We start from the raw sequence: 27,717 nt of genomic DNA, 5'->3' as shown, positions 1-27,717 counted from the left end.
CACGAGAGAATTAATTGTAGTTTTGGGGGGATTTTTTTGTTCTTTTTTTGAGGAATTTGGTTACTCACGAGCAATCTGAACGCTTTCAGTTACAAGGCCAAAGCTGATGGGTAGTTGATGTGTGTGGGAGTTGGATTTCGGTGTTCGTGTAGCTATATTAGATGTAATTTTAGATTAAAATGTAAAATATATGGCTATTAAATTTGGACTTAACTCAAATACGTGAGTAAAATAATAGAAAACGTGTTTATTTTACACTACTGTAGGCTCTGTTTTGATAAAATAGGAGCGGCTTCAGTGAGTGGCCGGTAATAACCTTTCCCAAACTCTCGCGATAATACGAGCCGGAAGATATCAGCCGAAGCGTTCGTACTAGTCAACTGGAGCCGCTTATGTTGTACTGCAGCCGTCGACAGTTTGGGGCGGTAGGAGGAGAGTGGACTGTTTGTTTTCATAAGAAACCGGCACGAGGGGGGTGCTACTTGTTCGTCCTCGAGCAAACTGTGGTTTTTGTGTGTCCGTGGGAGAAGTAAGTGTTTTCATGTTGTGCAGTTTCCAGTGTTTGCGCGAAGACTTCCAACTGGCGAATCGCATCAGTTCGCCCGGAGGGTCATCGTCAGCGACGACACCCTCTGCTCCGTCAGCGTCGACCGTTTAGAAAATGACCGGAGAGAAGATCCGCTCCCTGCGCAAGGACCACAGGCCGAGCAAAGACGAGGACTTACTGGAGCCGGACGAAGAGGCTGCGACCGGGACGTTTACAGCCTCCAAGACGAACAACAAGAGCAGAGCGAGTAAAATCTTCAGCAACCACAAGTTAATCAAGTCTTCATCCACACAACAACAACAACAGCAACAGCAGCAGCAGCAGCAGCAGAACCAACAGTCGCAGATTAATGCTAACACCAACACACTGTCAACATCCGATGTTATCGATGACAACAACAAAAACCCCATTATCCGAACTGGGCAGGACTTTCCGGTGCACGAATGTGTATTTAAAGGAGATGTCCGACGACTGTCTTCGCTCATACGGACGCAGAATATCGCCCAGAAAGACGTCCATGGTGAGTTTAACAACTGCTCATCTCAGCTGCCTTTATAAAGCCCACAATGAACTGCCAATTTCAAGGTCCAGTGAAGCTTAGTTTTAGCTAATAGGCCATCATTCTCCGGCAGCATTAGATGTAGGCGAGGTTTCTTTTTGCCAAGGCCCGGATAACTGATATCCAAATTGGGGAGCAGTTTAATGTCAATACCCTGTAATTTCTTCAAATTCACTTCTTTCAAGCCTGCATAAGGAAAGGTCCCAGCGGCCTTTCAGTCCACATTTCAAGTTTATCACGTATTCCTTGTGACATGAGTCATCTTTAAACACTGGATGATAAGTTGGTTCAGGGCCCTATGGCTGACGCATCAAGGCGTGTTGTGCGAAACTTTGGGATTCCCAGACTTGACTGCAACTCATCTGCAGGGCAAAGTCTGTTCAGATAACGCCACATTTTCCAAATCAACGCATTCTTAACTGACAGATCTACAGCGTCGGTTTGTTCCGGTTCGCATGTAAAGAAAAAAGGATGGGCTGTGCTTACTGTCAGCTCTGGAATGTGTTCTGTCTTCAAAACACTGACATGCTGCAATGAAACAACGTAGCAGAAGGGGAGGGCATTTACTCTGGTGATGTTGAAGAATCTGAACTTGTTAAGCCTTTTTGCCTTCTCGGATGATGGTTACCTGGGCTCAGTATCTTGAATTCGTGGCTTTATTCCCATAATATTTTAGCTTCTAGTGGATATAAGTTGAAGCTGGACCATCAAATCACTGAAGTAAGGCAGGCTTTGTTTGATATGTATATTAACACCATTATATTTTATCCATTCACTTTGCTGTTTTGTTATGATTTTTTTTTCCAGAAAACTTTTAAGGAAGATATTTCTTTTAGTTGCTTAAAGAAATACCTTTAAACAATTGTTTTCCACTTGCTTGTGGGAGGGAGGGAATAGTCCCAGTGAATCCAGACAATAATTTCGTAACACTGCATTGTTGACGAGTTAAAATGCAGCTTGTTTACAGATTAAACTTCATTTACTTCAGCTGAACTTGGATTGGTGCTTTAAAAAATATCAGTGGTTTATTTGAAACTGTCTACATGGAAAGGTGCCACCAGTGGTGGCTGTAAGTGAACTCAGACCTCACATCCTCATATACACAGAAAACAAATCTTTCTGCTGTTCATCACAGCATCCCTTGTGATTTTTAGCTGAACCCCAGCTTTGGCACATTTCCCCATATTTACTTCACGTTGTTTTGGATGCTTGCCTACCTCCGTCTTCCTCTGTAATGGAAAGCCTGAAGGAGTTGGTCCTACAGTTTGGCCAGATAGTGGGTAGAGGCTTTTGCACACCTGCCACAAATATCATTTCTCTCTTGAATGATTACCATATACCACATACATTGTGTCTGTTAGCAGGCCATGTCCCTGCCTCTGAAATGTAGCTTGCTTTGTGGTGCAGTTGGGTAGTAATCAGTGGTATTGCCATCATGGTAGGAGAAGGCACAGTGAGCACAGACTTACCATATCATTTGGAGTTTAGCAAAGGCTGCCTCCCAGATTAAACATCTAATTCACTCCAGCTGTGACAGCCTTAAAGGCAAAATGCTCTTCGAAGTCTCTCGCTCGTTTTTGTTATTCTTAAATGCAGTACACAAATTCTGTTTTCTTTTTTCCCCTTCTTCAGGAAACACACCGCTGCATCTTGCTGTCATGATGGGACATAAAGGTGAGTAGTGTTGAAACATTCACATCCACGTGCTTTATTTTGGTTTCTCTCCTTGTCTCCGTGGCTTTTTAAACATGCCTCTCTGTAGGCCCGTACATCTTTGGTTTGTGTGTGTTTCAGTTTATTTCCCTCCCTTTGTGTGTGCATTTGCCAGGCTAAGCACCACCAGACATTTGTCACAGATCACCACATAGATCCCAGAAGGCAAGATGCTCATGCATGAATAAAGAGGTTGTGTTAATGGATTTTCTCCTGGTCAAAATCACGATGGAACAAGAGACCTTTCCTTCTTTATCTGTTAAGAGCGATTTTTCTTTTCTCCCCAACTTTATAGATTCACAAAGGATTATTAGATCATATTTAATCAGTGAGTACTGGATAATGATGATAGTGCAAGAATTAGGCCCCTCTCAGTAGTTAAAGTCTCATTATGATTGATGTAACGCTGCCGGCTCGAAAGACTTTAACTTTGAAGCTGGCACAGGAGGTAATTAGTTGAGATAAGCGATGTAATTTTCAGTGCCCATAATATTTGCTTAGTCTGTTATTTTTAGTTATCTGCCAGTGTCTCTCGCACCAAAGAGGTTACTTTGGTTTTGTGATCGGTTCGAATTGGGTTGTGAAAAAGAAGTGAACGTGTTTCAGAGGCTACAGCAATGTGTATTTTCTCAGAATGTTGAACATATAACAAATTGCACAATAGTGAAATCTGGGCGTCTTAGAATAACTGTGAGTTAAGAGTATATAATGAATATGTCATGATGTATCAAGGCAATGTAGGAATCTTACATGAGTTTGTTTTTAGAATGAATTGCTCTGGCTGGACTGAAAGCATCCACATAAAACATTAAAGCGCTGTCCCTTCGAGACTCAATGCCTGCATTTTAATATGACAAGGAAACATCAGAACATGCTTCTGAAAAATTAATTTAGCCTTTTTTGCAGTCAGCTCCTGATCAACCATTCAGGCATAGGGTTACCCGTGCTGCACATTGTCATTTGTGGTGTTTGTCACTGAAGCACGGGTTTCAATTGATTTCACATTCGCACAGCTCAATTTCTGTCAGTGTGATGGCTCTGCCACTACCTACTGGTAATTCAGATAGCAGAGTACCGAAGTGTTGTCGTGGACGGGACGCCATGGAATTGATTTTGCTAATGAGGTTGCCTGTCTCTTGCCTGAGCTGCTGCCTGGTCCTCTAGGGATGCTCAGGCCAGACGGGCTGAAGGCTACAGCATGAGATCACAGCCTGGGTGTGGCTGGCCTGTTGGGATGCAGAGGACAAGGCTCTCTTTGTTTCTGGCTTTTCTGCATATATGTCCGCCATTGTGGTAATGACAGTTGTGCATATCAGCAGTCTACTGTCTGATCGTTTGCATGACCGGAATAGTTGCACAGGTGGAATATCTAACTTAAAAGATGAAGAAAATCCAAAGCAGAGCATAATGCAGTCCTGAAAGCTGACGTCATTGTCAGAGGAGTAAGACAGTTTGTCTGGATTCTGCTTCCTGTCATGTGCCTTGAAAGAAAACTCTTGTTTCTTTTTTGTTTCTTTCTTTTTTCTTTTTTTGTTTCATTTGTCCAATGGGTGTGAATGAAAGATAAAATGGTGAGATTCTAAAAATGGCTTTGAAAGATACAGTTCCAGTGAGCGTTTGACATTAGTGGGCCACCCTGGCTGGAAAAATATACTCTAAAGTGGCACACACATGCACATTTCATGGAGTATTTTAAGATACACTATTTTAATCAAAAATAGGCTATTTGAGTCAAACAGGAAAAGATAATTTCCTGTTTGACTCAAATACACTATTGCAAATGTTGCTGAGTATGTAAATAATGGTTTAAAAAAAAAAAAAAAAAAAAAAAAAGCCAGATCAACATTTAAAATGTACTCAGACTTAATCAAAACTGGAGGGTGAAGGTAGGGAGTTTTAACAGCAATCAGATCCTCTCGACAGAAGCCCCATCTGTAGCCAGTGCACAGCAAGTAGCATTAGATAAGTGCTTTACATCACCATCCTGCTCCCTCACTCATGAGTTGAATGCGACTCAAGCAGGACGTCTGTGCAGCTGATGCACGTGCAATCAGCCCAGCAGCCCACAGGGAGTTTTCCTTTATCAATGCTCACACAAGTGCATATTAGATCGAACAAGACAGCAAACGGTGGCTAATAACAAGCAGCCTAGCAGTCATTTTATCCAGTCGGCTAACTTTCTGTATATTTAAAACACTAAATACACACACAGCAGTACATTATAGCTGTTTTGTAGAGAAGCTATGCCACCCAAATTGGGATAAGTGATCCCAAATTTGTCATGATTTGATCATGGTTATATAAAATTCAATTTAATTTTATTTATATAGCACCAAATTACCACAGCAGTCACCTCAAGATGCTCTTATATTCCAAGTTAGAGACTGTAATACACAGAAAACCCTTACAGTCAAACAACCTCTTTTGAGCAAGTACTTGGCGACAGTGGGAAGGAGAAACGAGAAGAACCCTCCAGCAGAACCAGTAGGTTGGGAGTGATGGGAGGAAGACAGGACAAAAACACACTGTGGAAGAGATCCAGAGATTAACAATAACTAATGATGAAATGCAAAATGGTGTGTGTAAGCTCATAGTGTGTGAAGAAGAAACAGCCATCATGGAACGCCCACAGCACCCTAGGCCTATTGCAGCATAACTAAGCGAGGATTCAGGGTCAACTGATCCAGTCCTAACTCTATGCTTTATCAAAAAAGGAAAGTTTTAAGCCTAATCTTAAAAGTAGAGAAAGTTTCTGTCTTTAATCCAAACTGGGAGATGCTTCCACAGGAGAGGCTGTAGCTTAGGGGAGATAGCAGGTCATCTGCTAATCGGAAGGTTGGTGGTTTGATCCTTGGCTGCATACCAAATATCCTTGGACAAGATACTAACTCTGCATTAATCGGAGTATGAATATTTGTGAATGTTAGAAAGCACTTACATAGAAAAAGCATAGGAAAAAAGTGCTTGTATGAATGGGTGAATGAGGTAAGTTGTAAAAAGCGCTTTGAGTGCTCAGAGTTTACCATTTGAGAGGGGCCTGAAAGCTAAATGCTCTGCTTTTAAATATCCTAGGAACCACCAACCAAGTAAACCAGCAGTCTTTGAGCAAAGTGCATGATTGGGTGGGTATGGTGCTGTGAGGTTTTTAAGATAGGATGGGGCCTTATTATTCAAGACCTTGTATCTCATGACAAGGATTTTAAATTTGATTCTGGTTTTAAGAGGGAGCCTATGAAGAGAAGCCGTATGGGTCAAATATCCTCTCTCTTTCTAGTCTGCTGCAGCATTTTGGATCAACTGCAGGCTTTTCGGAGAGTTTCTGGACACTCTGATAAAAATGAATTCGGAAGTGAAAATTCTTGAATGATGGACAGAAAACAAAGCATAACTGATTTATTTGAGTAATTTAGTTAAACTACTTCTGATAACTAAATACTAATCAAAACATTATTGTATTAAAATTTAATTTGTTAGGATTCTCGTGGAAAAATATGATGTTCAGGTCACAGAATTATCAGGTAAGATACTTTTGGAGAGAGCCAAAGGAATAGGAAATTCATAAAAAAGGTGTGTGGGTGTGTATGTCTGTCTGTCCTTGACTCTGTAGTGACCAGTGAAAGATAAAACAGTATCTGTTTGTCTCCACCTGAGCACCATGTCCATGATAAAGTGTAAATCGACTAAAAAGGTCCTGCATGTTACTTTGTTACGATAAGAAAACAGAACTCTCGGCTGTTCCAAGAGTTTGACTTGTTACTTATCCCTGAGAGAAATGCAAGTTTTTGATATCTCTGAAAGTGCCTCTGTGGATGTAGCTGCCATGTTGCTGTGTGTGTCTTTCTGAGAAAATGTTTGATGGTTGATTATGAAACTGTCCTTGAAACCAAATGGTGGCCTGCCACACACAGGCATATGCCACCTTCATCCTGACCTGCTTTTAAACCGATCCTCATTTGCTGCTGTTTGAAGCCATTTCATCTACAGCCATGGCTCAATATCATAGCTCAGTCTTTACTTAACTGTTGGTAACAACTTGAATGTGTCACCAATGCTATTATTTTCACCAATAAGAGCAAACAGGAGACAAGTGCTTGAACCTGGAATTACAAATGTTTGCCTGGATGTTCAAGTTTAAACAAACACTTTAGTCAGTGGAATAGCCACGTGTCTTTGCTGTTAGTGTTGTATCCCATCACATTTGATACAAAAAGCCTTCATTATCTCAACATGATGTAGCTACAATTGTGCTGTGATGTCCCGCTTACCTCACAGGTAATGGAAATGTATCAAAGTCGATCCTCAAATAGCAACTGTTTGTAATTTTTATCTTAAAGTGCGAGGTGATTAACTTAGTTTCTGCATTTAATTCACATCATAAACAACTGACATAGAACTCAAGTGTTGTGTGCCTTTAAAACAAAAGTGTATCCATGATGCCACACTATACACTGCTTATTGCATCTGAAGCACAAAACTCAGACCAGAAGCTTGAAGGTGTGGGGCTCAGGACACACGGCCTGGCTGTTCTCCTCGTGGTTATATAATGCATATCTGCTAAATGTTGTCGTTATCATTACACAATCGTTGGATTTAGCAGAGGGATATATAGGTCAAAGCCTTGAGGAAATGCAAAGCTTACATCAGAAAGCATGCGCTTGTCCGTTTGTTTGCCTGTGTTACCTCCTTATCAACTTCTGTTATCAGCGGCTGAGTCCTGGAGCTGAGTGACAGTTTGAACTAATGCGTAAAGACTGGGGTTTGCTGTAATGTTGCATTATTCATTCACTTTTCAGCTATCTTCCTGCTACCAATGCAGCTATTTTATTTAATTCAAGCATGCGATATGAACAGTATTAGTCAATCTTTTTGAAGTGGTCAGCTTTCAGACAGCATTCAGCATCAAGCAGAAATTTACCAAGAAAATCCATTAAAGCTAGTAATGAGCCAAGTCTTTGAAACTCTGCATCACTGGTGTGACCATAATGACTTCCCAGCGCCGTGTCTGTGTTCATCTCGATTTTCTTTGCCATGCTCCCATCTTGATGTCTGCTGTACTATACACAACTGGTGTTGCTGTTAATTGCTTATGAGGAGCATGTAGCCTAACTGCTTAGGTTGATGTCACATCTTGCCCTTTTTATTTCTGTAACTACACTCCTGGGAGAGACGTGCTTCTCTTTGTTGTGTGGTTAATGCATCTAATAAGGAAGAGTTTCAGATTGTATTCCCCTCCATCATTAAGACTTTGTATTACCCTGGCCTCTTTCTCATTAATGAAACATGGGGAGTATGTATATGGTGCATGTGGTTTTGTGATGTATTTGATTGCTGTTATCATCTGTGCAGAAAAACAAGTCAGGAGGATTTGAATGAGTTCACGTGATACAGCCATGACTAAAAAGACCGGTCGACCAACTAACTTCCGGCTCCAACGAGCAAAGGCCCCACATATGCACTCAGCAGTGGACCATTAGCACTTAGCCCCTGCTTAGCATTTGTAGGACTGTGACTTTTTCGGGCCAGTGCTGGGACAGAGCTGTACAGATGCCAACATTATAATGAGTGATGTCACAACAAAACTGACAGCTGAGCCGGAACAACAGGCTTCAGCTTTGGCTGGATGTAGTTTGTTGACACGCTGCCTGGAGAGCGGCGGGATTTTGTGCTGCACTTACTGCTGATCTCACCATAGAAAAGAGACGAAGCTCTTTGGCTGTTTTCCAGGTGTTAGAATTCAAGCACAGCTCGGAGGGTGACTACATAGTACCAAGGGATGTCTTTTCCTATTGCTCAAAATTTAGTTTCTAAGAATCCTTCGTTAATTTAAAGCAATGCAGGATAAAAAAAAAAAAAGGAAAGATTCCAAGTCTTGCATAATTGTAGGTCCCGTATGGCTTTTTGGTTAAAGTTCTATACACATACTAGCCCTCTGGACACCCTGGATACATTGTGAGAAATGTGTTCTATGTAACAGATGATGCCTGTACTGCAGAGTAGTCAGTTTAAGGTAAACACATCAGATAAAACATGCAGAACAGGAGAAGTAAAGCTGTTTAACTTTGCATCTCATTTCTGTTCAGTTCCTCTGTGGTTTGAAAATTGAACACATAATTAGAGCTGGACGCAGGGTTTTTCTTCTGTGTATTAAGCAGTCACCATAAAATATCAATGTAGTTTTTTTTTTGTTTGTTTGTTTTTTTTAGTTTTTATTGTTTTGTTTTCAGCATATATTGTATTATGTGTTTGCTTCATATTAATAGGATGTCAAATCAAGACACATAAAAAACAAAACATACCCCAAAGCACCTTTTACTTCTGTGTATTTTTATCATTAGTTACTGGAACATTAATTTCCTAATATCTATGACTATGAAGTTTGGGTGCTGTCACATTTTCAGACTATTTCTGGTCAGGAAATCATCCTTCAGCCCGTTGTCAATTCAAGATGCCAGACTGAAAACTATTAGGTCTGTGGTACTGCTAGTGAGTCATGTTTGTTAGGCACATTCCTTATGGCTTTTTGGGTTTTCAGTTTGTCCTTCTGTTTGTCTTTTGGTGTTTAGTGATTAACTGTCCTCCTTGCAGAGTGTGCCCATCTGCTGCTGGCCCACAATGCACCAGTGAAGGTGAAGAACGCTCAGGGATGGAGCCCCCTCGCAGAGGCCATTAGCTACGGAGACCGACAGATGAGTAAGTATCTCTGACTCGCTGAGTAGCTGGCATTGCTCGATAAAACACTCACGCAGAGGTTTGAAACTGATGTTGGTCAGTGAACTCGTTTACTAAAGCGAGGCATCAGGCTTGCACCAGTGGGAGAAGGCGAGAGAGAGAAGTTTTCATCAACAGATACAAATCACCAAACGGCTCTGCACATTCTTCCACGCCGCCGCCTCGCAGTGAGGCCACCACACCGGCCTGGCTCTTTTGTCCCTCAGAGAGGGGGGCATTCCTCAAGGCCCTCTGGCTTTTGTATTCCAGTGAAAAGCAATTCATTAGATATTTCCCTCAGTCCTGATAGGCTGATTATGCTCAAGCCCATATCACACGTGTTTTTGTCCCACGTTTCATAATGGCCCAAAAGTTTGTTTTGAAACGGTGAGAATGTTTTGTAATATTTCACTGTCACGAGTACCCGTGGCACTGTACAAAAAGTCACATTAGATTTTTGTAATGACTGAGGGAGAATGGATTGAATGACAGCTGTTACAGTTTTGCTAGTAGTGTTCTGCTAGTGAGAATTTCACCTGCAATCTATTTAGAGCTTTTGATGCCAGAAACAGGAAGGCTTGAGGTTTGTTCAGTGTGGTGGGGTCTGTAGCTGTGGTGAATGTATTAAAACTATTTTACAACCCTTCACTACTGCTACAGAACTACCAGGTTAGGTGTTGATTGGCCCACTTTATTCTCAGCTATTGGAACATCTCAAGTACAGCATTTGGATTTTACATATAAGTTAATAAGTTCCAGTTAAAAAAATGACTTTGCTAACCTAGTACATGTGGATACATGAATGAAAGAGCTTGATCTTTCATTCATGTATCCACACAGCCACTTCGCACCAATGTTACGTCATAAACGGAGGCAGCTTTAAGTTCCTCCATCGACTGCTTCCTCTAATGAACTGACTCCAAGTATGTGTGTTGACTGAAGCTTCTAATGAACTCTAATGACATTTCATCTTACAGCTGACAGGTTTCTTGTGCAGATGACCATGCAGGTACATGTTGCAGTAAGGTTTTCAAGAAGGGTGTAGCTCTCTATTCTCTGCTCCTTTTTTTCCTGCTGGTGCAGTTAACATTCATTTTCCCTGTACATGTGCAGCGAGGCTTTAGCCCAACTCTCTATAGAACGGCACTCAGGGAAACACAAAACTCGGCAGGATTTTAAACTCCTGGGTCAGGTCAGCGTGCTGATCACCCGAATCAACTGACAGGCTTGGAGAGCCGAGAGAGACTTCAGCTTCTTTCACACTGAATCAAAAACATGTAGGCACAGAGGACTGTTTAACTCTGCCTGCCTGAGGTCTTTTAATGCTAATCCAAGAGTGCAGGGCATTGGCCACTGCTGTGACAGCTACAAAAAGCTGACTCCACACACAATAAAAAATATATATTTAAAAAAAATTCCCACTTGGAATGTGATATCTAAAACTTTACTTGGCTGTCATGATGATATAGAGGAGAAAGGTGCTGAAGGGAACTTATAATTTATTTTCTCTGTACAGTGCAATAAATGTTTTTCACAGGCTTAGCAAAGCTCTGTTCAGTGTGAGCTGACTCAGCGTTTGTCAGGACTTTGAAAAGGAAGTGGAGACCTGGGAACTTTTGTTTGTTTTGCAGTGAGGCAAACATCAAGGTCTGGATAGTGCTGAGAACAGGATAACATTTTGATCTTGTTTCTGAAATCTGGTTTTTAGTAGTTTTTCACAAGTTGTATTACATAAATTCTTTCTTTTCTAAGGAAACATTTGGTTGAATGTGATTAATTGTTATTTTTAGCTGATGAAGTGACAAATTACTATTGACGTCTGTTGTGCGGTTGTTGCGACACAGTGCGTTTGTTACCCGGGTGTGTGGCTTTCTGTTTGAATGAGGAGACAAAATGTGGCTCAGAAATAGTTTTTGTCATGTGTTTGGTTCAGAAAGGGCTATTTCAGTCCTCGCTCGCCTTTCTGCCACACAGCTGTGTTGTCAGCTTCAGGGACTTGTTCAAAGAGAGTTTCAGTCATATTACTGTATGTTAGGCAGGGAGCCGCTTTTTCATGTGGGTGTCAGGCAGTAATGGTCTCACTAGCCTGAATAAACAACCAGACTTGGCAAGAAAAGTTTAAGTTGGAGAAGTTTGGCTTAAGAAGATCCTTTTCTCTTTCTGTGTCTTTGTAATAAGCTTGAGTTTAGATTTTTCTCACATGGTTTCTTCCTGTATTCAAAAATTATAGAGCTATTAGGAGTCATTTATAAATATCCATGATTAAGGCATTAGAATAGATTAGAATTAGAATAACTCATAATTCATCAAGTCATAGATCACTTCATAATAGAAATAGTGCCAACAATCAGCAGCATTCATACGTACATGTACATAAAATTTCAAACTATAGAAATACATCACAGCGTCTTATTTTTCTGTATACTAATTACTTTTGGCTGAAATGATCCCTTACTATTATATCACCCTGAGGGCATAAGTTCAACATCAGAATAAAATCAACCATGACCGGGTTTTCCTTAAGACGGAAGAGCTTATCTCATTAGATTTGTTCTCGACCAATGATTTTTTTTTTTTGATTCTCCCATTGCTTCTTACGTCCATTTTTTTTTCTCTTTCCACAGTCAGGTTACCATACCAGACTGATATACTGAACATTATGAACTCTTTCCAGAATGTTTTAGCTAAATACAAAGGCTCCTCCCTTCTTTATAACAAATAATCACTAACTGGCTTTCTTGTAGATAGAATCATTATTATCCATAAAATTCATCTTCTTATCAGTATATGTTGCAGTATATGCTATTAACGATTTCCACAGACTGACCTGAAAGACCTGTTATAGTGCATGTGTATATCAAAACAAGGCAACATTCAGCAACAAATGAGGAGATTTATATTACTCCTCCAACCTGTGCAGAAGAGTCAGGGTTAGAATTCCTGTAAAAGAAAAGACACCACCAACAACACTATCACCAGCATATTTGAACATTTCCAGTTGGATGGATTTTTTTCTGGATATTATTATCTTGATTGACTGACTGAATGACATTTTACATTTTGCTTTTTCGGGTGATATGTGTTGTGGGGTTTTTTGTTTGTTTGTTTGTTTGTTTGTTTATTAAGGCCATAGCAAAGCACACAAATTCTTAAATTTCATTTTCTTATTTATTAATTAAAAGATGCCATGGTTTGATTTTAGCTTGTAACTAGTCAATTTTTCTACATTTATTTGCAAACAAAGGTTTGTTTATAGCCTCACTATAACCTCACTGACAAATTAATGTAGAGCAAAATTATTGTGCATATAAAAATATGACCGCACAGGCTCCAATGATAAAGAACAACTGAGTTCTGTTTCAGCTTGTAATTATTTGTTATGTCTAAAAATTACGTTTTCCTGATATGATTCAGAGCGTTTAAATAAAACTAAATTGAATCAAGCTCCCTACATGTGATATGTCATCTTCAGTTAACTCGGCCGTTTGAGTTAGCTTGCAAAATTCGTCGACCTCAGCAAGTTTTCGCATCTATTTAATATTCTGGCCTGTGTCGTTTTGAACTTTTTCCACATTCTTGGAGACCTGCCAGCAGCAGCCCTCCACCTGCATATCTTGTTAAATAGTTGCCCTTTGTGGTAATGTAAAAGCAAATTTTTGTCTTGACTCTGTCTCTTTTTATTAGCGTGGAGGTGAAACTGCTGAGATCACTCGACTAATTAGTGCCAGCAAAGTGCCCCGATCAGCATCTCGGTGAATTAATGCCAGCGTGGAGAGTCACTTGGGTTTAGTGTTGAAACGGCCCGCATCGGTTTCTCAGTCTGTGTTGGCTGGGTGGTCTGTGACCAGATGGTGAGATTTTACTCCCTTCCTTGTCCTGCTGCGAGGCGGTGAGGATCAGGAGGAGCCCCATCCAGAGCTTGTCTACACTCATTAGGCAGCCAGGCCACAAAGACACCCTCATCCTGTAGTTGTGTCTGTGCCGGCTGGCACATGTGCGTTCCTGTGCTCTCGTTTGGCCTAGTTTTACCGTTGAGTCCTCTGCCCCTCTGTGCTGCTGCATGGGGAGCACCAGTTACACAAACATGTTGTTCATATTGTCTATGTTGACTCGCCACGTGGACATGGAGGAGGGCACAGGAGATGGTCAGGCTAATGACTATGCCATATGGGCACTGCTGCTTTTAGTCCTATTAAAATGTAGGACGGGCGGGTTCTCAGTGGCCAAACATTTTTTTTTTTTTTCCCCCCTTTTTTTTTTTTTTTTTTAACTGCTTCCATGACTTAATCACTGGAATAGCTGTTGTCATTTATTCCCTTCATGGCTTCATCAAAAGCACCACAGTTATGTCAGTGAGCAACTGATGCTCCCACTCCCTAATAAGCATCACATAACATCTAAATAGTTGTTGTAAATTTGCATGGAACAGTTTTCTTTTCACAAGTCTCCTGTAGCCAGTGGTGCAGAACGCTTGTTAATGTGACCCATCATGGCTAAAAGCCCCCTGTGAGCGTTCCTCTCCCCTAGTTCGTTAAGGAGGTTAAAGGAGTAGCTCATTAACAGGCAGCTCTGTATCTGCCATTGCTGCTCCCTTTGAACTTCCTGGAATGGTTTGATCCCTGCAGGCTATGCATCAGGGTTGGTTGGATGATGCTGGGAGTGCCCCATTTGGCTCCAGGAAGCTGGTAAATCTCAGTAAAAATTGCTGTAGCCTGTAGCACTTTTTTCATTGTTGACATGAATCGCTTAGAGAAACCGTTAAGCACACAGTATTTCCTGTACGTTAAAAATGGCTTGCCCTAAACTTTAACCTTACCAATATTGTAGGTCTGCCCTTTGCTGTGCAGCATAAAAACAGATGGTATGATATTTTAGCCCGACTTTAGCTTTGGGGCATGAGAGAAGCACAGTATCTGTCAGTCTCATCACCACCTGTATGTTAGAATAAAACTGATGATGTTCTGCAAGGCACTCAGATTGTGGGAAATCTTGAAAGATGCCATATGGAAGTGAAGCCCAGCACCCTTAATTTTAGAAATGTTCAAGTAATCATGATTAAGGACAGCCTGTCTTTCAGGGCGTGTGGAGAAAATGGTCAAATTTGCCAAAACATGGTTGTGAAAATTTTTTTTTCTTTTTTTTTTTTAACATGGTTGATCAACTCACAGTAGAATATTTATTAAGTTTAGCAGTGGGATCAGATCCAGTAAAACAGAGGGTTATAAAAAATACTCATGGCAAAAAATAATGTGCCATCCAATAAACTTCATCCATCCATCCATCCATCCATCCATCCATTCGCTTCCGCTTATCCTTTTCAGGGTCGCGGGGGGCGCTGGAGCCTATCCCAGCTGTCATAGGGCGAGAGGCGGGGTACACCCTGGACAGGTCGCCAGTCTGTCGCAGGGCCAACACACAAAGACAGACAACCATTCACACTCACATTCGCTCGCACATTCACACCTAGTGGCAATTTGGTTTTGTCCAATTAACCTATCCCCACAATAAACTTCAATTAAACTTTAATATGTTTTTGTATAGAAAAAGCTGGTGTATCACTTTTTTCTCTTCTGTTTTTCTTCTCATCTTTCTGTGCGCGCTCTCAGTCACAGCGCTGCTGAGGAAGCTGAAGCAACAGTCCAGAGAGAGCGTGGAGGACAAGAGGCCCAAACTGCTGAAAGCCCTCAAAGAGGTAACGTAGTCCTGCTAGAAGCCAGTTTTGCCACTCTGCACCCAGCTTTGAAATGCTTGAAGGCAGGTTCTTTTTGTTTTTTTGTTTTTTTGTTGTTTTTGTTTTTTGGCCGCTATTTTGAGGCCTCTGCCTTGAACGAACTGAGTTGGAGCCGTAACTTTATTTTAAATGCTCAATGGACTATTAAAAAAATACATTTGCTCAAATTAAGTTTTAAAAAGTCTTTTTACCTTCAAGTTATACTTCTACAGCTTCATTAATGGCTAATTCCAGAGTGCTGACACCATCGATGACTCTCACCACAGCACTAATGTCATGCTAATCAATTCAGTAAACCAATAAAACCAGCCCTTTTTTTTTTTTTGTAACAAGTAGATATGCCTGCCACCACACAGCTGAAATTGCAGTGAGTCTCTGCTTTGCGTTTGTGTCAGTTAAACTACAGGATTTTTCGAGTACCATTTCTCTCTTTTATAATGTCTCTGATAGTCCTTGCTGCTCCTGACCCTTTGATGGGATATCTTGTTTTATGGTCATCAGATCTTTTTACCTCTCAGTGTGCGCTCATTCAATTCTGTCCTGTTTTTTTTTCCTTTCACTGGGATCTATTCTGCAAGCACAGCCTTAGCACACCTCATTCAAGTCTGTCATTCACAAATTACTGTCATTGCAATGCAGAGCCAGGAAGGACGCAAATTATCAGATGGTGAGAGTGGAAGATCTTGATGCTCTTGTGACCGCGTGGTATGACATCATATGTACAAACTGTAAACATGTAACTAGTCACAGACATGTTGATCAGGGTGAAATGATCCCTTTAGCTTTGTTGGTCTCTTGTGCCTTTTTATATCACTTTTAAATACATTCTGTAAATGTTTAGACATAGACAGACTGGCATACATGTTTATCAGTGTTGTTGTGGTGTTATTGCTAAACATGAAGTTATGTAGCCAAACTGTAGGCGTTAATCATTTAGAGATTTTGGCCTCGAGGTCAGCTGTGCAGTAATGCCGAGGAAATCAAGAACAGGACACGAGCAAATAAAACTCTGCGTTTTATCTTGTTTAAAGAGGTTATACCACTTCACCTGACCTTCCTCCCTCACTGTAAAAGTTTTAAAGTCTCGAGTACTTGACAGACCTCGAAGGCTGTATTTTCCCTGAAATGATGAGACTGGCGATTTCCCTGTGTCATCATCTCTCTGAGATTATAAAGCTCTGGGAAGTGATGATCCTCGGCCAGCCTGACATCATTACTGACGTGTGGATTGAGACCACCGGTCGTGGCGGTGATCCAAGCCTTACAAGATAATTAGACTGTACTGAGGTGGGATTTGCTATGTAAAGAAGCAGAGGCTCAGTTATACTCAGGTTCATGTAAAGTGAAACGCTGGCTTGCTACTTTTATAATCTCATGAAAATGTAAATAAAACCAAATATGGTGTCCAAGTCTGTGGTTTTATTTTTCTGTTGCATAGAGCTCGCTATGTCACTATTGTTACAGTGGGTGAATTGTTCTGTCATTGTCAAAACCTTGTGGTTTAACTCAGTAGGAGTACTATTTATTTTTGAGTATTTTTAATTATTTATTTATTTTCAATCTGGTGGCTGTGAGGCACAGAGAGGGTAGGGAAGTCGGAGAGTGTTGAGAGACAGACTCCGACATTGTGGGTTTTTGGCCCTTTCATCAGATCTGTGGAAAAATAATCAGCAGTAGAAACACGTAGCCTTACTCCTTATTGATTTTTCTTTATCTGTGTTCACAGCTTGGAGACTTTTACTTGGAGCTTCACTGGGACTTCCAAAGTTGGGGTGAGTCAAGTTTCTCTGTCTGCTGTCCTTTGACAGTTTCTCAGATTTGATCCACTGTGGAAATGAATCACATGTCATCGTTTTGAAAAACTAACACTAAGGAGTCTGAGGGAGAAGAACAGATTTAGTCAGTGTTCACGTGGTTACTGGTGGATTACCGTGTATCATGAGGGACTTTGAGTGACGTCAAGCTGAAAATGACAGTGCCTGTTTGAAATGAGCCAATACGCCATTCTTTAAAATGGATGTCTCACCTTTAATGATCTAATACATGTACTCAAAGATTCATCAGGTAAAACATCATAACACCAGACCTCACAGATGGAGCACAGTGTGTGGCGATAGACGAAATGCCCTCACTAGAGCTCAAGCATCAGCATTTGCTTAGTTTGCAGACCAAACCCAGGACTGTAGGCCTGGGCTGATTTCTGTGTACTCAGTGTATCTTTGTGAATTATTGACAAGGTGAATAGGGTTATGTAATACACACATGATGGTAACAAAATGTAAAATAGTTGCATAAGGATATATTTTTGCCAGTTGAGATGGTGTAATAGTGAAAGTTAATGTGAAAATTATATTTTTAAGGTTTGTGTGCTCAGAGAACAACACAGACTTGTATCAGATTCACATCTTGCTTATTGACTGGTCTTTATTTTCTGTTTTTTTTTTTTTTGTTTTTTTTTAATGCAAAACTATTCTTCTGTACTTTGGAGCAGCAAGTAGAGTATCATGCCTTTAGTTACTTAATACGATAGGGACTGTGAGTTATTAAATATTTAGCTGTTGAACTACTTCTGGTATGTGGCACTCTAGTTTCCAGGTTTATATGCCACCAAAGCTTTGAAATCTGCAGTTTTTTTCCCCTCAAATGTGCTTTCTAAATTTAGACGTTTTACACACCCTTACTGTATCTTTTCATGTTGCAGTGCCTTTGCTCTCCAGAATCCTGCCTTCAGATGCCTGCAAGATCTACAAACAAGGCATCAACATCAGGCAAGTCCTGTCAACAAATGTTCATTTAAATAACATTCTGACATTTCAAAACTAAGAGTCACTTCTGAAGCTGCCTGTTAAAGTAAACCAGAAGATGCAAGCCCTGCCATATTAAACATTTCCCAGAGAAAGCCTGCTATTCGTGCACTTTGTTGTTTTTAAGGCTTGCTGATTTATTTGTAACTGCTGCTGTACACAGCATCCTCTCGTCTTTCTTTTCTCTACTTCCAGTTTCTCAGTTTTGTTAACTAGAGTGTGAAATCAGCGCCTGCAGTATGAGCAGTACGAGGAAGCCGAACAGCGATCCCTCTGTGCGCACAACTCTTCCTTCTGTGTTTCGCTTTAAATCACAGTCTCATAGATGAAGCTACTGTACAGTCTACTGTGCTGAGTAGCTCGCTTACAAAGAGCATCAGCAGAAATTCGTCACACCCTGACACATGCTGACACAGTCTCAACAGTGAATCTACAGTCGGAATATATGCCGCTGTGCTCCAGCGCCTTTCAGGCAAAAATCTAACGCTATGCAGGCTTGAGGGCTGGCTTCCACATTTACAGCATATGCACATAGATTTTCATACATATGTGACAAATCATGCCACCCCTTTATCACGCACGTAAACCGATGCCTCTACATTTGGGTTTATATCAACACAGTCTATTTGAGGATTGAATTGAGTTTGTAAAAGTGTGTGTGTGTGTGTGTGTGTGTGTTCGTGCTTGCGTGTGTCTTCACTCTTCCTTATGAGGTAACCTTGATGTGGAGCTTGTCATTATTCTGTGAAACCGCTCCTGGCTGTCTAATTTGGTATTCAAAATGCCCTCTTATTATGCCGAAGTTGTAGGGAGAAAAAGGGAGAGCGAGAGACGGAGTGGGTGAAAGGAAAAAAAACTGTCACAGCAAGTTCATTTACATACCAGCTCCACAGTGTGTCAGGCCTATCATACCTACCCGTAGCACCTAGCGCTTTGTGCGCATTCTTCACAAGCAGATCACTTATTCTCTTTGCCGTCACGCTTTATTTCAGGACTACCCACTCTGACAACACAAAGAAAATTTTGAAAAGTGCTGTTGGACTCCCGTGGCAGTGATTACCATACACATTGTCTCCGACCTTTCAAAAGTGTAACATCGAGCACAGTTTTGTCTTCGCTCACAGTTTTGACACTGTTGTGCTGCTTGCCTGAAAAGTTAACTTGAGCTCACAATAATCCTGATTTTTGTCTCCTCTATGTATGTTCACGATGTGTTTATGCAGATTGGATACAACCCTGATAGACTTCACTGACATGAAATGCCAGCGGGGTGACCTCAGTTTCATCTTTAATGGCAATGCTATTCCCTCAGAGTCTTTTGTTGTGCTGGATAATGAACAGAAAGTCTACCAGCGGATACACCATGAGGTGTGTGAAACCCTAGTGGCCCTTGAATTTGTGATGTCTGTTAAGAACAAAGCAGCATATTTAAAGTTTTGTCATTGACTTGAAAAATGCAAGGTTTGTGATTCTACAGTGAAGACAACTAAGTCTAAAGTAGTCTTTCACCTGCTAAGCATGAATGTGTTTAAGTAAATTATATAACAGTGTCCCTACATATTTTGGTATTTCTTATGTCTAGCAGGAATATTTGACCTGATGACAGCACTAGACAAAAGGTCAGGGCATCTAAATGTTAACAGAAGTAACCCTCTGGGAAACTACAACAGTTCAACATCTTGTGCAATGTGCAGAAAGAGTTGGAGGAACCGACTGACATCATGGTTTCCAACACTAGGATGTGGCTGTTCAGTGTTCACTATGCATGATGCATAATGATGTGCTATATTTATTTATTTATTGTACACTTTAAGGAGTCAGAGATGGAAACAGAAGAAGAAGTGGATATTCTGATGAGCAGCGACGTGTACTCCGCCACACTGTCCACCAAATCCATCACGTTCTCTAGAGCGCAGACTGGTTGGCTGTTCAGGGAAGACAAGACGGTAGGTGTCATTTGTCAGCTTTTAGAAACTCTGTTCTGGTTGAGAAGGTACCTGACTGTGGACCTTCAGGGATTTTTAAATGTTTAAGACATAACGACTGTAGTCAATTTTTGAACCCAATTCTTGTACTTTATAACTCAGTTGGCTGGGATGAATGGGAAAGCTGATGAAATTGAACTTTACTTATGGTTTGTTTCACAGATATATCAGTGTGTAACGTGACATTGATCAGTGTTAATTCATAACAAAGGTGTTTTTCTTCTTTAGCTTCATCGTTTTTATTTATTGGCAAATTCAAATTCCTGTGCCAACATATCAGAAATGTGTGATATTGGCTAATACTGATTTATTGGCAGGGTGGATATTGTGGCTGGTTACATTTAATCAGGTTCTTGATGATGTGCTAGAAATACATCATTGGGGGAAAATCGGTTATATCAGATATTAGCAATCATGTCATGTTTTATGGCGTAGTAGCAGAGCTTCTCAGTGCTTACATACCATCTTCATATTGAGGCCTTTGTCTTTTTTGTTATAATTTTTATGTGACATAGTCCCCCCTCCCAACTAGTCATATTTCCTGTTGTAACCCCCACACCAGGAAGGAAAGGCGGTAAATAAATCGGAGAGGCAGTGATGACCCCAGGAAGGGAGCTCAGGTGACAGGATTGGGGTTCAAAACAACACAGACAAATCTAGTGACTGAAATATGACAGTATTGATTTTTGCCCTCTCAATCCTTTGTCCTTTTGACTTCTGTTTGAAAGGGAAATTGGTCAGTCTGTGGCAGGGGGGGACTTATCTAACTGTTTATTAATCTCCAGGAGCGCGTGGGAAACTTTCTGGCTGATTTCTACTCTGTGAACGGCCTGGTGCTTGAGTCCAGGAAGAGGAGAGAGCATCTGAGCGAGGAGGACATCTTGAGGAACAAAGCCATCATGGAGAGTCTGAGCAAAGGAGGGAACCTCATAGAGCAGAACTTTGAGGTGAGTCATGCATCACTGACATGAATAATTTCAGCAGAATTATGTACTTAAACAGAAGAAAGGCTATAAGGCTGAAGGACCTGTGCTCAAAGCTTCACATATGTCTTCTTTGAACGTGTAAAAAGCAGTACATGTGGTATACAACTTGCAATCCTTTAAGTTAAACTTTACCGAGTCCTGCAGTGCCCTATGACATCTCACAGACAGTAGTTCTGTACATTTAAGGATTTCTTAGCACTTTAATCAGTTTTATTATAATTTTTCACTTGATTTGTATTTTTAAGATTGGGATTTATGTGTCTTTGTTTGATAACTTCAGCTGCACATAAAAATAGGCATAGCCACAGCAAGATGGGTTTTTTTTTGTTTGGGGGTGGGGGGGGGGTTTGTGAAGTCCTGTTTTGAAGCTTTAACTTTAGCATTATAGCATCGCCATGTCGATTCTTTAGAGCCAACCTTCAGCATATTTAGACTTGAGGTTGGATTGATAAGTTATGAGCTATGGCCAAAAAGCTGCTTAGCTATCTGCATCCATAAATTGTGACTGTATTATTAGGCACAGAGTTATGGAGTGCTATGCAACATTTCAGTTCAATTTTATTTATATTGCAGCAGCACACAATAACAGTCATCAAATGAACTAGTATCCTGCTAGAATCCAGCAGACTTCTTGGACAGACTGTAAAGTTAACCGCACATCAAGCCAAAATACACAAAATACACAAACACATAGTCGGGAGGTCCAGTTCAGTGACTTGAATTTGGAGACATGAAGTCTAGCAGACAGCTACCAGCTACAGCTGCCTGTAACAGCATCCAGGCGTCCTTCAAAGTGGTCGTGCTCCCAATAATTCAAACTTTAGGTCCTGATAAGATTTAAATAGGTGAGTTAAGTACATTTTAACAAAGACCTCTCGCTTATGAAAAGGGAAGTGGAGACCAAAGGTTTTTGGTAATAAACTGAAGTTAGGTGCTTAACATCTGAATCTGTGAAGGGTGACTCGGTTTTGGGCCAGGAAATGCAGTTTTTATCACTATACGTTTGTCACCATACTTCTTTTAACCATTTTTATTTCTACAGTGAGATACAGTGCTGCAGGTTTGATAGGCACTGAAATGTACTTAATTTACATTTCTCCTCTAGTTTATTTTCCCACAGGTTCTCAATCAGCAGTGAAGTTAAAGTCGTTAAATTTGTGTTACAGTTTTTTTCTTTAACTTGGGTCAGTTTGTTCTAACATGAATCCTTGTCTTCGGGAAAGGTTTGGTAGTTTTCTCTGAGAGCAATAGAACAGTGTATCGAGTGCACCTGTACACCTCCAGCAAAAGTTTGCATTTAGGTGACTAGTCAGAGCACTTTGTCGATAAACATTGTCTTTACTTATACCTGCAGCGTAACCACCAGTCCAATCCTGAAACTGTCCTGTCCCGCTGGAACATTGGGGTAGGACACGAGCCTCTCAGACAAAATAAACCTCACAGTACTCCTCACCCCCGTATCCATACAAAGATAAATCCTACAGAAACGGACCCTGTCCAGCCACTTTGTATGGTTTATTGAAAAATTCCTGACTGGATCCCCACTGATGTTCCTTTGATGTTTTTATTTGTTTGAAGACAGAATGAACAAATGCCCCCTGAGCCACTCTGCATGGATTGAAATTCTACCACTGCCCCCCAGTGGTGAAAGCTACTAATCTGCTCATCGCTCACCCACCATCCCCTCACTATAGTATGTTCGAGAGGAAGCCCTAAACACAACCACTCTGTGAACATAAAGCCTCTCGACACACAATGGACGCTCACTGCTTTTTGTTTTGTTTTTGACCGTCCTGTGTTCTGTGTTGGGCTTCGTTTCGTCAAAGTGTTCTCTGTTGTCTGTCAGACCTTTGTGCTGATGTGAATTGGTGCCTGCTCTTGTTTAAAGTGGGGGGAAAACAGTTTGAAGAAATATAATTTTTTGTTTTAGTTTTGATGTGAAAATAGTCTCGCCTCCACACCTGTGGAAAATGATACATGGGAAGTGGATGAGATAAGCAGCTGCTGTGACGCAACTGTGTTTACTACAGCAGGAGAGAACAAGTCAGTCTGTGGACACAGGCAGAGCGTGGGAGGCTTTGGAACAGAGCTGGACACTATTGATCACACGGATGAAAGCTAACCCCCCCCCCCCTCCCCCCCTCCCCCTCCCCGGTGCCGTGGAATGATGGGGGAGCAGGTCCGGCATACCAGCAGATCAAGGTCTCCACAGCCTGTGTGTACTCTGTCCTCATCACAACAATGTGCCAGGCCTGGTACACAGTGTGAGAGAGCACATAATAAGGCTGCACACCTTATGTCAGCCATCTCTTGACACAGAGGTGTCTCGTCATCCAGAACCTGTTTTCAGATTCTTCTGCCCTAGTTGTCGTACTCAACCACAGCTTACAAAAGAGAGATCGGCTGGTTTAATAGTGATTTAAAAAAAATCTGAACTCTGGCAGGAGCAGGGAGCAAATATTTAGGAATAGCAGACTGTCAAAGCACCTCGTAGTTCAGAGTCATCCAGAACAGATCGTCCAATCTTAATATGAACTGACACCGAAGAAGAACATTAAATCAAGAAGGCCAAGCGCCAAACGGTTTCCAATTTTTAGTTTTTTTAAAAAAAATCTTTCTTTTGAAGAAAGTTCTCTTTGATCCTTCGTTGCTCGTGGGAAGAGTAACTCACTTCAGCTGATAAAAATGATCTGGTGAATGAATCTGATACGGCAGCATTACAGCTGAATTTCAACAAAGGATGAAGGCTTAACATTTGAAGGCTGTTTACTGTGCAGCTCCCGTTTATTCAGTTAAGATCACTGGTTCAAAACAGTTGTTATCAACCACGAACAATAACATAGGATCTAATTTCAAGGCCGGCACAACAGCATCAACAACTCTTCGCCTCCTTCTTCTCTGTGACAATTTGTGATGCTCATCCGCTGAATTAACTAAAGATTTAACATTTTCATCACTGAATTAGGACTTTCTAGATTAAGTTTGGTTGATTCCTGCTTTTAGTAATTACTGATTTAGCTTATTATATAAAGTTACTTTGCTGTTGTTGGATGGCTGTTATGTCAGAATAAAAGTATACTGCTTAGTGATGCGTTGGGGCCCTCTAGTGGCATGTGCCGTGTATGTCAGTGCTCTGCGGGGAAAAATTAAAGGTGTATAGGTAAACACTAATGTTGATATAAAAGTAATGACAAAAAACATCTGTATGTCATAACTTAGATCAGTTTTAACATTTTTTTTGTTAGTTTCACTCGCTGTTTTTAAGTGTGACCTTTCAGTATTTTGCACTTTAGCCTTTTTTAATCTCTTTTCTGACTTTTAGCCAGCAAGAAGGCAATCTCTAACTCCCCCGTCACCCAACACTATATCCTGGGAAGAATACATCACGGCTGACAATGGAAAGTAGGTGTCTGAAGTGTTTGGGAATAAATAAAGCAGGAATCTCTACGTGTGCCAAATGCAATATTCACATAGGTTGACATGTTTTAGTTACTGGAAAAACACTGGTAGTTTTCCATGTCTGCATTAATGAGCTGTGAGCTCTTCCTGACTGAACTGCCTTCATCGTGGGATAAAATTTTCTGTCTCAGAGCTCCTCATCTAGGAAGAGAGCTGGTGTGCAAGGAGAGCAAGAAAAACTTCAAAGCCACAATAGCCATGAGTCAAGACTTCCCTCTGAGCATCGAATCGTAAGTCTTCATTTAAGCTGCCCTCCAGATGGTTATTAAAAAGCAGGCAGCATAATTTTCTATTGGTATTTTCCCGGGCTTGTTTAGTGGGGATAAAGGGGGGAAATTATTCATTCATTGAGACCTAAATGCTTTAGTAAAATAGACTTTGTTTTTGTTTGTTGATTTGGGTTCTCGTGTCCCTCAGGTTACTGAATGTTCTGGAAGTGATTGCACCCTTCAAGCACTTTAATAAACTCAGGGAGTTTGTTCAGATGAAGCTCCCCCCTGGCTTTCCCGTCAAGCTCGGTAAGCAGAGTTTTATATGGTGTTGCAAACAGTAGTCTGCTGATTGATGTTCATGACTTTTTCGTGTGATGTGTTCTTCATGTCATTCATATAATTGTGCTCTCGGCTCCCCGCAGACATCCCCGTGTTTCCTACGATCACGGCCACGGTGACGTTTCAGGAGTTTCGCTACGATGAGTTTGATGAATCCATTTTTAGCATTCCCAATGATTATAAAGAAGACCCTAGCCGCTTCCCCGACCTTTAACCTCACACACTGGACACTGAACCGCAAACAAGCAACGAGGCAACATTATGCCACAGAGGGTACTTTTTGAATTTAAGAAACAAAACAAAACAAAAAACATGAGGAATAAAAACTGCGTTTTGCGACTACCCCTCGCCCGCCCCGACTCTGAATACAGACGGCGACCAGACGGCCTAACACACCTAAATTTAAATCAGAGGTAGCGGGTTGTTCGACATCTCCTCGTGTCGCAGGTTTGAACTTTACCTTTTAGATTTGATTCGATGCAGCGTCCGAGGCAGGAAGTGCAGGTGACTGTGAGAATCTCATCATCTCATCAGTGAAGGGGCATTGGAGTTAATATGAGAAACAACACAGCAGGTGAATTTTCTGTATATTGAGTACGAGTACGAAAAACAGCAGCTCAGCTGATGCTTTGTATTTAAGTATGTAAGTAATGTTCATAAAGGGACTGTTTTAAACTGATGTGTAGTTAAAGCACTGAGTGACTGTGAGAGACGCTGGAGAGGAATTCCACTTGAAATTGATTTTGAGATCAATTTTTCACTTTTCAAAACACTCGTAAAAAATCATCAGCCTTTTTTATTTTATTTTATTTTATGATCTTACATTTATTAAATTAAATATAATAATTTATGTCCTAATCTATGTTACAGGCCTGTGTAAGAACTCTATTAAAGAACACACTAGACTATTCCTATTTAATGATTAAGGATGAAATGTAAATGTCCAAAGGGGTCGAATTATTACTAAAAAAGTGTTACCTAAAAAATATATATATATATACAATGGATTATAACGGCCATGTTAAGTAAACAAGAAAGTGAAAGGTCTGTTATTTTAATTTGGAAGTAAGTTTGAAATGCCAAGAATAAGCTTGACATTTGACTCAACGATATTCTTGGGATGTGAGGTTAATTTAATTAGTTTTTTCTTAATGTGGCCTTTATAATCCTTTGAGAAGTTTGTTTTGTATAAGGCTGAGTACTTTTTGTAGATAAAAATCCTTAAAAAAAATCAGTTTTCCGTAGAATTCCACTTTAACTGTGCACATTTTTAACGTGTGTGTGTGTGTGTGTGTGTGTGTGTGTGTGTGTGTGTGTGTGTGTGTGTGTGTGTGTGTGAGAGAGAGAGAGCGATGATTTTTACTGGCAAAGAGTCAGTGAATATTTGAAGCACTATTTGGATCCACTACACCTACTCGCCTTCCAGCTGACTTCTTAGACTCTCATGTTGTGAAGCTGAATCTTTAAACCTGCATTTGAAATATTAACTTTTAATGGCGGCAGTGGTAGCGATGCTGCAGATTTTAATGGTACTGCGAAGTCTCTGAGTGACAGGGCAGTGTAAGTTAGGCTAACCCAGCCCTTTGTTTTTTACTTCATCATATTGTTTTGTTGTTGTTGTTTTTTAACTGTGTAACCAACTGCACAGTTCTGCTAAAAGAGGAACTCTGGGGATTGTACAGTGAGTAGGTGTCTGGGAATCAGTAAGTACAGCATTCATGCCCCCTTTTTTTTTTTTTCTTACACTTAACAAAAATCAGGCATTTCCACCGCACACTATATAAATACATGTTCAGTTATTGATTTGTCTTTTACTTTCTTTTTTTATTCCTACGTGTTTATGGGTTTCAGACATCCTCTGCAAAAAGAAGATTTGTGTAATTTTTTTATTTTTATGGAGCATCATGTGACATAATTTGAGACTGTTGGTTTGTAAATGGTGGGAGTTGCTTTTTTTGTACATACTTATGTTGCTTTAACAAGAAAAAAAAGAATCTCTTAATTGTTTTGTTGGATTTTTTTCTTCCTACTCCCTGGAGATGTGTGGAAACAGTAACCTGTCAGCTGTGTGAAAAAGCTCAAAATCAGTCTGTAAAAAGTCAAAAGGAAGGAAGGAAGGGTTTAACTCTAAGGAGTCTTCGTAGGTGCTGCTATGGTTCATGAGCTCTTAATGTTGATACAGACAGCTTTCTGTGGGATGTTGCTATTGTACTGGTGGCTCAGAGTTGTTCAGCATCCTAATTATTGAAACACCGTGCTTACATATGCATATTTAGTATGATAACCAAATGCAGTTTGACTTTTCACATTCCATTCCATAGTACAGGCAGGCGCAGCTAGTGGAAGTGTGCCTGTTCACTGACATAATGCTCTACATTTATTTGATGCTCCTTCCCGAATTCAGCTGATTGGATTTGACATGTTTTCTGTAGGAAATGATTCATCCATGTCTAAATGTCGGTTGTACAGCAAAAACTGTTGTATAAGTCTGCGACACTATTTTCATATAAAATGTACCGAAATAAAAAGCCACATATCTAATAATGTTTGCACTCTTGTGTTTTTTTTCTAACTTGGTCATATTAAAACATGGATGGCACGGATACGACACCTCATCTGGGTATCCTTTTGTTCTGAGCTCGTTCTGGGGCATCCTACACTTCCTCTTCTTTTT

The 27,717-nt window shown here is 40.6% G+C and overlaps 1 protein-coding gene across 2 annotated transcripts; it reads left to right on the top strand.

The window, feature by feature from the left end:
- Positions 1 to 371: 371 nt before the first annotated feature.
- On the top strand, positions 372 to 27,572 carry LOC134643037 (ankyrin repeat domain-containing protein 13C). 2 transcript variants are annotated; one of them, XM_063495230.1, is made up of 13 exons: positions 372 to 1,067; positions 2,739 to 2,780; positions 9,405 to 9,509; positions 15,134 to 15,219; positions 16,985 to 17,030; positions 17,960 to 18,026; positions 19,286 to 19,430; positions 19,877 to 20,008; positions 20,833 to 20,994; positions 24,356 to 24,435; positions 24,624 to 24,722; positions 24,910 to 25,010; positions 25,127 to 27,572. In XM_063495230.1, exons 1-13 carry the CDS (start codon positions 662 to 664, stop codon positions 25,255 to 25,257), a joined length of 1,602 nt encoding a protein of 533 aa, XP_063351300.1. In that variant the 5' UTR covers positions 372 to 661; the 3' UTR covers positions 25,258 to 27,572. The 2 variants fall into 2 exon arrangements, with proteins under 2 accessions (XP_063351300.1, XP_063351301.1); XM_063495231.1 differs by lacking the exons at positions 24,356 to 24,435; positions 24,624 to 24,722; positions 24,910 to 25,010; positions 25,127 to 27,572 and adding an exon at positions 22,388 to 23,152.
- The last annotated feature ends 145 nt before the right edge of the window (positions 27,573 to 27,717 follow it).

The sequence above is a fragment of the Pelmatolapia mariae genome, linkage group LG15 (genome assembly GCF_036321145.2).
Source record: "Pelmatolapia mariae isolate MD_Pm_ZW linkage group LG15, Pm_UMD_F_2, whole genome shotgun sequence".
In the NCBI taxonomy this organism is placed as follows: Eukaryota; Metazoa; Chordata; class Actinopteri; order Cichliformes; family Cichlidae; genus Pelmatolapia; species Pelmatolapia mariae.
This window is presented reverse-complemented; position numbering and strand designations above follow the sequence as displayed.

What these genes read in the sequence shown, in the direction of transcription:
- LOC134643037 (XM_063495230.1), top strand. Translation starts at nt 662, where the DNA reads ATGACCGGAGAGAAGATCCGCTCCCTGCGCAAGGACCACAGGCCGAGC. An exon ending in AAACAAGGCATCAACATCAG is followed by an intron (nt 18,027 to 19,285) that starts GCAAGTCCTGTC and finishes GTGTTTATGCAG; the next exon opens with ATTGGATACAACCCTGATAG. An exon ending in TGGCTTTCCCGTCAAGCTCG is followed by an intron (nt 25,011 to 25,126) that starts GTAAGCAGAGTT and finishes GGCTCCCCGCAG; the next exon opens with ACATCCCCGTGTTTCCTACG.